This window comes from Amia ocellicauda, chromosome 1 (genome assembly GCF_036373705.1).
Source record: "Amia ocellicauda isolate fAmiCal2 chromosome 1, fAmiCal2.hap1, whole genome shotgun sequence".
Lineage (NCBI taxonomy): Eukaryota > Metazoa > Chordata > Actinopteri > Amiiformes > Amiidae > Amia > Amia ocellicauda.
In genome coordinates this window covers 15,829,947-15,842,197 of record NC_089850.1, presented here as the reverse complement: position 1 = coordinate 15,842,197, position 12,251 = coordinate 15,829,947, and the positions used below count along the sequence as shown (strand labels likewise).

The 12,251-nt window shown below is 40.0% G+C and overlaps 1 protein-coding gene across 1 annotated transcript in view; it reads left to right on the top strand.

The window, feature by feature from the left end:
- Nucleotides 1-12,251, top strand: part of LOC136717300 (xanthine dehydrogenase/oxidase) — a 60,588-nt gene that overhangs the window by 34,308 nt on the left and 14,029 nt on the right. The window contains exons 14-25 of the mRNA XM_066694909.1: nt 3,523-3,707; nt 4,240-4,414; nt 5,170-5,259; nt 5,352-5,521; nt 5,735-5,861; nt 6,729-6,848; nt 7,520-7,616; nt 9,052-9,176; nt 9,458-9,591; nt 10,271-10,358; nt 11,093-11,179; nt 11,406-11,597. Of these exons, the coding sequence (XP_066551006.1) occupies nt 3,523-3,707; nt 4,240-4,414; nt 5,170-5,259; nt 5,352-5,521; nt 5,735-5,861; nt 6,729-6,848; nt 7,520-7,616; nt 9,052-9,176; nt 9,458-9,591; nt 10,271-10,358; nt 11,093-11,179; nt 11,406-11,597 (1,590 nt within the window). The remainder of the gene's footprint in view (nt 1-3,522; nt 3,708-4,239; nt 4,415-5,169; nt 5,260-5,351; nt 5,522-5,734; nt 5,862-6,728; nt 6,849-7,519; nt 7,617-9,051; nt 9,177-9,457; nt 9,592-10,270; nt 10,359-11,092; nt 11,180-11,405; nt 11,598-12,251) is intronic.

Below are 12,251 nucleotides of genomic sequence, written 5' to 3'. Positions count from 1 at the left end.
GTATATTTGGGGGCGGAGTTGACAGGGTACTGAAGAAATAGCCTATCAGGTTAGAGTTTGGTTTGAAGAATGTAAATATTTGGGGGCACTGAAGACAGGGGTGTCTGTTTACAATTTGAGAACAGGCTCTGTTTACATTTGAGGCGATGTGACTGGGCCCCCCTAATCCCCGGATAACGCAATGTGGCGTGAGATAGCGTTCGGTAGAAGCGGTGGGGGCTGTGGGTAGGTTGAGAGACACAAGATGGACTGAACTTTAGAAAATCCTGAATATGAGCAAAATTAAAAGAAATGTAATGCAGAAAATGTAAATTGAAACTTTCAGTAATCAACATAATTTCAGTAAATACTATACCTACCCAAGACCAATATTTTCTTGCATTTCAGAATATATATCAAAAGTATTATTTAAAGAACAGATACAATGTAAAGACTGAATAAATACAATTATTAAGTTTTAAAGATGTGCGTGTGTGTGTGTGTGTGTGTGTGTGTGTGTGTGTGTGTGTGTGTGTGTGTGTGTGTGTGTGTGTGTGTGTGTGTGTGTGTGTATTCACAACACCCGGTAAACGAAATGTAACGTTACTAAGTTAACTTAAGAAATCCTTAGAAGAACCATAGAATATATATGTAGAAACTGTGAAATTTCAATAAAACTCAATAAAAGCAGCATTTGTAATAATATTAGTAACAAAACATCAAATTATTTTAAATAAACATCTAATGTAATCCATTCATGCAATAAGATTAAGCAAATACACAATATGATTTAAGCAAAAACCTATGTGTGTATGTATATTTATATAATTTACACATTACAATAGCTTGGGGGTGCAGTCTGAAGACCTTAATGGTCTTGGTTGTATTGACAGTAAGACATTTAACAGACTTCAGTACAACTAACTAGTAACTTATGTACAGACATAAAGAATGAAAACACAAGTTAATAACGATAGTAAGTAAATGAAACTAAACCACACTTATTTAACTTAAGAAATACAGTATATAACCGGCATTTAACTGAGCACAGCTCTCTTTGCTAGTTAGATAACTCTCCACGGTCAAACAGAAGCCTTATAGTAGTAACTTTCTTACAGAAATAAAGAATGCACCCCATGATGTTAAGAAAAAAATAAATTAAAAAATACTAAAGTAACTTTAGACATATTAAATATGTATCATTCATTAAGTATGTGTCTATTAAAACAGTAGATTTATACTTTTTCTAGAAAAATAGTCTCCAGTCTCAGCATCTCAGGGAGTGAGATCGACCCAGCAGCACATAAACACAATACAGACAGAGGCCAGAGGGAGCAGCAACCTTAGAGACGACAGCGAAAGACAAGCGCAGGGAGACACAGTCACACTAGAGTCACACCGGATCATGCGTGAATCCAGCAGGTCTGTAGTGAGATAGGGTTAACACAAAACAATCAGGCACAGAAAAAGAGAGATTGGCTAGAAATAGAGAAAACCGATAAAAAATAAATAGAAAATACATACATACATAAATAAATATCCATAATAACAGGGTGAGATATAAAGACCAAACTGACACAGTTGAATATTTGAATGTTTTATTAAGAACTTGCTTCACCGAAACAGTTCACACAGTCATCCCACTGATGCCCTGACAGGATCACACTGCAGTGGAGGGGCTTCGCAAGCAGCACGTCCTGCTCTCAGCACCGCGGGGGTGGGGGGGGGGGTTTGCAGGGAGCGCCATGGTTCCATCAACAACACAAAACAGACCCCCTAATGACTGAGAATTTATCACCAGAAACCCTGTACAAATCCAGCGGTCACGCATTTCTACCCTGTCTGAGTAACGTGATTCAGTAACATCTCTCAATGATATTCTGTATAAATTCTATGTAGTTCTTATCTGGGTGTCTGATTTTAAGTCTTCCTTTTTATGGTTTTAAACCATTTTTGCAATTAAGTGACTCTTGTAAAGCAAGTGTGAGAAACACTTCTGATTTTCCAATTCTTCAAAAGACCCTTTTCGAACCTTCAAATAAAGAGTTCAAAATGTCTTTATTAATCATGCACAGTAAACAGAAACAGGGGTGATATTGTACAGATATGTGAGACACCAGATGTATTTCACTAGTTTTGCAAACTGCTTTATGAGACTCATTGTCTGTATCTAAGTAATGTACAATTGTGTTGAAACATGCACAGTGTACTGAAATACATGACATACTGATGTGATAGAATTTACTATTTCGCTACAAACGTTGAACGTTTCCAAATAGTGACATTAAAAATACACTAACTTGAAAGTGTAAAGATTGCATCTAAGAGGTGTTTAAAATTAAATGATTGAGATTTAAAAGATTAGTAACTGTAAGAATAAGTAGCATCTTAATGGTTACCTTGAATTCAGGGCAACACAGTTAATGAACGGGCAGGGCTATGAAGCCTGGTTGAACATGATTCAAAATACAACACTAGTGATCGTCTGGAGCGTTACACAAATTGGGGGACAGGATTTCTCAGGCTTTAAGGGGATTGAACCACCGTCACACGTTCCACAGCATAGGACACTGACTCTCGTACCCCATCATCTGTCTGCATTACCCCTGAAATGAAAAGTACAGCTTCAACCACATCAGTTTTTCTGGTCTGCCAAGAAGTATGGTTAAAGAAGTATAACCAAGTATAACGCCAGGGCCCGTGAACCTCTTAGAAGAGGGCGTGCCTAGTTCTAATCTCAGAACTGCATGAAAAATGTTCTCACATAGTTCAGTTTGTACTGTTAGTATTGTGGTTAGTTGATACAGAACAGTCAAGTCTGTATTCAGTAGAATCTGCATTTAAACTCAAGTACTTGTGGGAAGTAAATACATGAACAGTATTGTAATAGTATTGAAATCAAAAGTAAACTTTCATAAAGTAGGACAGGTCTTATGCTCTGCAATACAAACGGATGAACAATTAAAAATGCACACTATCTCCCTTAAATACTATTACATCTGTGTCTGTTAAACATGATTTTCAAAACATAACTGACTCACTAAAAAAATTTAACTAGTACATGAAAACAAGACCCGCTAACCAATGATTTAGACATTCGGAGAGATGCGATTGAAACGTTTGTCAGGCTGCAGTATTTACTTGTGACATCCCTCTATGGAGACCTAAAACCCTCTCCTCTTCTCTCATTTGAACCCTCTCTAACTCCTTTCTCCTCCCCTCTGTTCCTCTCTGATCTCCTCCTAAGCATACTTATCTCATATTAACACAGTACTGAAATTACTCAATATTATCTCATATTAACCAATTATTGTGAAATTATGCAATATTATTCCATATTAACGCAATCATTTTTGTTTAATGGCTGCATGGTCACAGGCGTGCATAACATCATCCAGATTCAGACCCGCACTGAACTAATGGGGCTCAGCCTATGTTCTAAGCAAAGGATTGTGCTGGTCAAGCTCATTCGATAGCCACGTTTTCATTATTTTGATCCTATTGATAAATGATGATGAAACACATCTTATTATTGTGCTCCAGGGGCAGTATTTCTCGGCCTACAAGCAGGCCCCACGCAGAGAGGATGACATCGCCATTGTGACCTGTGGAATGAACATCGTGTTTAAAGAGGGCACCACTATAGTGGAAGAGCTACATTTGAGTTATGGAGGAATGGCCGCAACCACTGTGCTCGCTCAAAATACTAGCAAACAACTTATAGGCAGGTTGGTCTCCCTGAAACTTGTTACAGCATGTTTTCATTGTATGTCACAAATAGGTATCTTCTGACTAATCTTCTATTCTGTTCTTACTGTTTGTGCTGAGGCCTTAATCCTAAACTATGATTATCTAAAGCTCTCGCATTTCTGTTTCTGCCTAAAGAACTGTTAGAAAATATCTGTGGTTGTTTTTTTCATGAGTAGCCTGTAGCCAATTTCAGACAAGGATCTTCTTGTAGAACCTGTTCCTGTAGAATCTCTGTATGTAAATACCTGGTGAATATGATCCACAATAGTCTCCTGTGAATCCCATTAGGGAATGTCTGCAGAAGGCTTGACTGCTTGTTACATTTCCATAGATTAAATGTCAAAGTGCTGATCATCCTACTGGTGTGAATGAACATGCTCTCATACTAACAATTTTTAACTAATGATGGCATTCATTCCCATATTGGAGTACAGAGGCTTATTAAACACTAACTGCTGGTACGGCTAATACTGTGCTGTGAATGAAAGAGCTGTTGATGTCTTTGTCCAGGGAGTGGGATGAGGCGCTGCTGCAGAAGGCCTGCTCCTCTCTGGCTAAGGAGATGGACCTAGACCCCTCAGCCCCGGGAGGCCTGGTGCCCTACAGACGCACGCTGGCCCTTAGTCTCTTCTTTAAATTCTACCTCACTGTCAAGCGCAAGGTGGCCCAGGATCTCAATGTTCAAGTGAGAATGAGAGAGAGAGAGAGAGAGAGAGAGAGAGAGAGACATATATCCCTGTATGATTAATAGGATTGGAATCAGTGGTATATTTAGGGGGTGGCATGGTGGCACAATGGCGCGGTGGTGCGGTGGTTAACATTGCTGCCTCACAGCTCCGGGGTCCCGGGGTCAAGTCTGGCCGTGGGGGGGCCTGTCTGTGTGGAGTTTGAATGTTCTCCCCGTGTCTGTGTGGGTTTTCTCCGGGCACTCCAGTTGCCTCCCACCATCCAAAGACATGTAGGTTAGGTTGATTGGTCACTATAAATTGCTGTGTCTGTGTGTTGCCCAGCAATGGACTGGTGTCCCATCCTGGGTGAATTCCTGCCTTGTGCCCTATGCCTGCTGGGATCGGCTCCAGCTTCCCTGCAACCCTCACCAGGATGAGCAGTTTTAAAGATATATGGTATATTTAGGGCAATAAGCCAATATTTGATTATATAAAAGTGATAATTACCCTGTGGATTTCTTGACAGTAGGGCTGCCCTGAGGGGTTCTATAAGTGTCTGCTAGACACAAACAAATCAGTACCTGTCAAGAAAATGTATATTTTTCTTAATAATCCTGAAAATCTGCAGCTGCCCTTTTTCAGTGACCCAGCAGTGTAGTAGAATCTAAAACTCAAGAAAGCTGCTCTGTTTCTATTTTGTGTGTCAGTGAATCACACTTTGCAGATGACATCTTTCAACCTCTGTATCTGTCTTGTTCTTCTTGCTCTCTAGGGCATTCACGCTGAAGATATACGTGACGATTACGCCAGCGCCACAGAGCTGTTTCACAAAGATTTCCCTTCCAGTGTTCAACTTTTCCAGGTACTGATAATGTGTATTGTAATGTGTGTCAATGTATGTCTGTTGCTATTGTGTTGTGAGTAAATGGTCACTCCTTTGTGTTTCCCGTCCAGGACATTCCAAAAGGCCAGCTGAAGCAGGATGTTGTTGGTCGGCCATTAATGCATCTGTCAGCCTTGAAGCAGGCCACCGGGGAAGCTGTGTACTGCGATGACATTCCCAGATATGAAAATGAGCTCTATCTGGCCCTGGTGACGAGCACAAAAGCACATGCAGAAATCCTGTAAGAGTGTTTTCATGTTTGTTTGTATGTCAGTTATTTTATTCAGTCAAGGACCTGAGTCAGGGGTCCCTTTGAACTAGAAGTTGGCCACCATGCTTTATACTTTTTTTTTTTTTTTTTTTTTTTACAAAACCTGACACTGATAGTAAATTGTTCCAATAATAATAACTGTAATAAAACTGTGCTCTGCTGCACTCTGTCTTTTTATGGTAGCTCCATAGACATCAAGGAAACCATGGCAGTGCCTGGAGTAGTTAGCTTCCTATCAGCTGAAAACATCCCTGGCAGCAACATGACTGGCCCGGCAGTCTATGACGAAACAGTCTTTGCCGAAGACAAGGTGAGCTTTCTCCATCTGTAATGACTCGGAGGACTGCAGAAGAGGACACAAGTGCAAGCTCACAAACCGAGGAAGCACGGCTAACAATACAAAGGGGATATCCAAGAGACGAAGTTAAACAACAGTCCAGGGCTCAATAGAAAGAGGCAATCCAAGGGGGTGGTTGAAAATCAAAGGCAGGAGGTCAGGAATACAAGGAAGTCAATAGCCAGCAGTAGTGCTTAGAAATGCTACAATGAATGAGACAAGACTTAGCAGTGACTGAAGCACAAACAGAGGTTTAAGTGCAGGGCAGAGTGGAGACAGTGAAGCTGGTGGGGAGAGGTAGAAACAATGAGAGTAGAGTGTTATAATGACAAGTGCACATGGATTGAAGGAATGCTAATTGAATGATTGTGGGGTTAGAATTCAGGGGATGATGACCTCTGGTGGTGAACAGGTGAATTGTGTCTGAGAGGTGTGATACCATAATTCTGCAAGAATGTGAGAGAAGCTAAATCTAATAGGTGTTTGGTTTAGAGAAATTAATCAGATTTCTTTCCTTGGGTTGTATTCAGATTTCAAACTGACTGTAATACAAGTTGATTATGTAGCCCATGTTCCACCACTTCAATGGCAGCTCTGTTTAATGTCACCGCCCATCTGCTCCATTCTTGAACTCAGAACATTGTGTAAAATTAGGGAGTGGCCTAGGACTAGGACTCACTAGTCCAACTTGGGGAGAGTGAAGTAGCACCAGTGAGCAACAGACCCAACACCAACTACTTGAGTCAAGAGTTGGAGAGCACTGCCGTCAATGTATGTCAGCTTAGCACATGAGTAGCAGATATGTTCTTTACATGTTGTTTAATTCTTGTTTTCCTGTAGGTCACATGTGTTGGTCACATTATCGGGGCAATTGTTGCTGACACTAAGGCCCATGCTCAAAGGGCAGCGAGAGCTGTGAAGATCAGTTATAAAGAACTGAAGCCAATCATCACAATCCAGGTTCGTCTCACTGATGGCATTTTACACTGGGAACCACAGCACATGATGCAGCTAAACCATTCACAAAAATACGTAATTCCAGTTTAAATATTCCAGTGATCATTGCAATCATTGATCATGAAAGTGTCTCACTGTCTTTATGATGTTTTGAGAGAGTTAAGCAAATTTGAATGTTTTATGAGAAAAGCAATGTTACAGAATGGATTCTGTTTTCTGACTATTAAAATGAAAATAATTGCATTTGGCACTTCACTTTACAAGTGAAAAGTCATTCAGATGGTCTGCTCTGAGTTATCATTACTGTGATGGCTTTATTAAGAGCAGGTTTACTGTAATTTCCCAGGCTTATATAAGGATAATTTATTATTGTTTTGGATCATATTTTATTACATTACAATTGTATATATTGCATTGATAGGAGTGTAAAAAAAGAAAAGTGCAATAGAGGAAGATATTGGCAATTTGTTGTGAAATAAGCAGATTATAATAATAGTAATACTCTTCTTTTTTCTGCATCACCAACCATCACTATGAAAAATTCCATTGGACTCAACAGAACCTCTCATTTTACACTGACATATATATGGTGTAGCTGATGTGTTTTATGAATAATGATAACTGATTGGAACTTACTGAGTTCTCTTTAAATCTGTTTTTCTTTTTTAACATAGGAGGCGATTGAAAGTCAATCCTTTTATGAGCCCATCAGAAAGCTGGAGCGAGGAAACCTGAGGCAAGGATTCAAGGAATCAGATCACATAATAGAAGGTTTGTTTCATTTAGAGCCACTCTATACAAACATACATACAAACTAGAAACAGTCAGTATGTTATTGAAACTCTGCAAAAGCAGAGGTCACACTCTTGCACTTCAGAATGTGCTTCCAGAACAGTGCCTTGTTTCTTGCCAAATCTTTGGTTATATGATTGTTCAGATCAAACAAAAAACTGGTTTGTTCTTGTCTTATCACCATTTTAGGTGTGTATGCATACAGACATCAAAATCACTTCTTACACAGAAGCAGAAAATGTATTTTTCAAAGCAGTTTAAATAAAGTCTAACACACCTCACAGCTTGACAATGTACAGTTTGGGTACCTTTTGAAAGACTTCTGCAATTTTTTTAATTGATAATTATTTTGTCTGATGGGAACATTTGGGTCTGATATAATTGTATCCATAGAAGAGCCATGTATTGTATCTAGCTTTAAATATCAATTTAAATATTACACCATTCTCTGATGTTTTCCCCTGGTCTTTTCATTAAATCTGTATGTTGTTGTAATAATTGAGGATATGTTCACAGAAGTGCAATCTGAAGAATTCTTCATTCTTTACACCTTACATACAGACGGCTGACAAATTAAAGGAAAAATCAACGTAAAATGTCTCAGTAAGGTGTTGGGCACCACGAGCCCAGAACACCTTCAATGCTCTTGGCACGGATTCTACGAGTCTCTGGACTCTACTGGAGGGATGAACACCATTCTTCCAAAAGATATTCCCTCATTTGGGATTTTGATGATGGTGGTGGAGAGCTCTGTCTAACACTTCGGTCCAAAATCTCCCATAGGTGTTCAATTGGGTTGAGATCTGGTGACTGCGAAGGCCATAGCATATGATTCATATCATTTTCATACTCATCACACCATTCAGTGACCCTTGTGCCCTGTGGATGGCGCCATTGTCAACCTGGAAGAGACCACTCCCATCAGGACAGAAATGTGTCACCATAGGATAAAGGTGATCACTCAGAATAACTTTGTAATGATTTGCAGTGACCCTTCCTTCTAAGGGGACAAGTGGACCCAAACCATGCCAGGAAAATGCCCCCCACAGCATAAAAGAGCCTCCGGAGCCTGTACCGTTCTCTTGGTGTCGCCACACATGCACTCGCCCACTTGTCGAGAACACTAGCCAGTTGAGCGTCTTTGTGACTGAAGCTCCTGTCATTTGTGCCACAATAATGACTCCTCTTTCAAAGTCACAAGATCCTTTCCTCTTACCATCTTGATCCGAAATCAACGTTAACTGGACCTGCTCAGCATTTGTATACATGCCACAGAGCATGATAGGATGTTAATTGCTTAATTGTATCATGCAGTACACCTGTTTGGAGGCATCTGCATTTGTTATGTTCCTCCAATCATTTATTCAGGTTTTTCTTTTAATTTGTCACCTGTCTGTATATAATGTACCCACAGGAGAGATGCACATAGGAGGACAAGAACACTTCTACATGGAAACACACTGCTCTCTGGCTGTTCCCAAGAGGGAGGATGGAGAAATGGAGCTCTTTGTGTCTACACAGTCTGCATCAAAGACGCAGGTCAGTATACAAATGTAAGGAGATTAATCCATCCAGGTAAACTTTGAAATTACAATACTTATTGGTCTGATGTAACAGACTATGGCAGCAGTTTCCCAGTGTTAGAAGCTGACATCTGCTTCTTTGTTGAAGTTTGTAGAATATATATTCTATAAACTGTTTCACTTTGAAGCTCTGACTTTAATCTAGGCTATATCAGGGCTATGTCAGGCTGTTATACAGATTTCACATCTTTCTCATGTTCCGATGTTATTGTCTGTTTCGGTGTTTATGGATTTCAGCAACTTGTTGCCAAGGCCTTGGGAGTTCCCTCCAACAGGATCGTCTGCAGGGTGAAGAGGATGGGAGGTGGTTTTGGGGGGAAGGAGACCAGGAGCACTCTTCTGTCGACGGTGGTGGCCATAGCAGCCCACAAGTAAGAAGAACAACACAACCATGAAGCCTCCACATAATCTCTATCAGCAGTGCACTCCTAGTGGGGCCAAAACAAGCATTTCAAAATGTGTGTCCCTTGTTTCCAGTTGTGAGTCAATGTTATTTTATATTATTATGTATCAGTCAATCTCATCTAAACACAACATATTTGCCATATATGTTGCAGTTTTTCTTCCCACTCAAAACATGTGTTGAATTCACAATATATATGCAGAATACAGTTCACATATATAACAAAGCACATTTTTATAGGATTTGTATAGATTTTTCAATATGATACTGTTCTTATATTATCAGTCTGGCCTGGACACAGGAAACTTATATTTATTATATAATTCTCAGTTTAATTATTTTCTGTAACTTGTTTCTGAATAATGAGTATTTTGCATCCCTTTGTAAACAGATTGAGAGAGAGGCCCAGTCTCACTGTTGTATTCTATTCCATTAGGGGGAAAACAACAACCTCACTATAATTCCCCATATCAATTGTCTGAAAGCTGGCTGCGAGTGGATGTCAGTCAGCCAGGGTTTTCTCAGTGTGTCATAAAACAACAGCTCCTGTAGCTTAATGGGCTCCTGTGAGCCACCGAAATATCAGTGCAGAGTTTCAGATCTAATGATCCTGCATGTATTGTTCTTGTTGTCTGATCCATTACCAGAACAGGTAGACCTGTACGCTGCATGTTGGATCGCGATGAGGATATGCTCATAACTGGGGGTCGGCATCCCTTCCTGGGACGCTATAAGGTAAGACACGTAAAGTACTGCAGTACTTGCCTGTCTAGTTGGGTGGGGGGGCAGGCATCCTTCCTGTTGTGTTACTTGCAGATCTCTCAAATTCAATTCCAGATATCTTGAAATGGATTTAGTTTGAGATATCTGCAATTCAAATTAAGATATCTTAAATTTAGCTTGCCATACATGTGATGTTGATGGGGAGATTTTTTTTTAAAATTGGATTCAACATAGATATAATATAGCTCCATCGGTACTTACATGGAAAATACTTACTATTTTGTTTTTTACTATAGTTCTTCCTGATTTAAAATTAACTGTGGTGAAGCATAAGCAATATACTACTTTTACAATATATTTGGTCATTTACAACAAATTCTACAGTACACTGCTTTAACTATTTAAGTAATTATGGAAAGAATTGCACTAAAACAAATCTTATATGGCATTTCTGAATAGTTCTGCCGTTATGTTAATGAATATAGTTTTACTTTTAGGTAGATGTATTAGTCATGAATGTGAACATGAGGAGTGTGATATAACAGATTTTTATTCATTTACTTAGTATGTATGTAAATACAAAATTACTATTTTTACTATTTTAATTAGGTTACAATCACACTTAACAAGATGAAGAGCTAGTTAGAGGTGTGTGTGCCCATCCCATTGTCTTTACTCCATACTGTAACTCCTCTCTGCCTTTGGTTGTTTCCTTTTATGAGAGAGAGTTTTAATTTCCTTTCTAGGTCGGCTTCATGAAGACTGGACGCGTTGTTGCTCTTGAATTGACTTTATACTCCAATGCGGGTAATTCTATGGACCTCTCATTGTCAGTAAGTGTTATGTTTTCAAAGCTGTAGAATATTTTCCATCTCAGTGAAAGTGTAATGCCCACATTCAAATGTTTGGTAGGTGGGGACATTGTGAAATGTGAAAGGAGTGCCAATGAAAAATCAATCCCTTTTCTTGCTTTTTGGTTTCTGTGCTGTTTAGGACTGGATGGATAATGTACTTTTAACCGGAAACTGAGAAATAATGCGTCATCTTCTGTCATTTCAGATCATGGAAAGAGCTTTGTTCCACATGGAAAACTGCTACAATATCCCCCACATTGGTGGCACCGGCTACATGTGTAAGACCAACCTGCCCTGCAACACTGCCTTCCGTGGCTTCGGAGGCCCCCAGGGAATGATGGTAGCTGAGTGCTGGATGACTGACGTGGCTATGAAATGTTGCCTGCCTGCGGACCAGGTGAGGGCTGGGCACTGAGGGTTAACCCAGAGCGGTCTCCTCAGCTAACAGGGCAAGGATAGGGAGGCTATGTTTAGGGTCCCAACAGTGGAGCAGGAAGGAAGTGTGATTCTACAAAGAATCTGCTTTAGCAATATGACATGGTAGCTCTTGCACTGCCACACCATGGGATTTTCTCTGTATCACACTGGTTGGAGTTTGACTACATTATTTTCTGATCTGCACACATCTCTCACCTTTGAACTCTTACTAGAGCATCCCTCCTCTAGGGGGCTGAGCAGAACAGAACAAAGGAGTCTAATGCCTAGGTCACACTACACGATTTTAAGACCAATTTGAGCCCAATTTGACCCTCCCGACAAATCTGCTCTGATCGTTACGACAAGCAGCCTGGTCGGGGTGCGTCCCCACCACCGATGGTCGTGTAGTGTGTAGTCCACGATGCAATCGCTTCCTCTCCAATCCGATCGTAAGCTAGTAGGCTAGCCCCTACAATTTTATTAAACATATTTAATATTTACATCTCGATCCGCACCGAACTTGTAGGGTGACGTGATCCGCATCACATGGAGACCAGCAGCAGCCAATGAGTTATTTAAAAATACTGTAATACAGGGAAAATAATATTTTCAAATACAAATACCAATTCGTAAT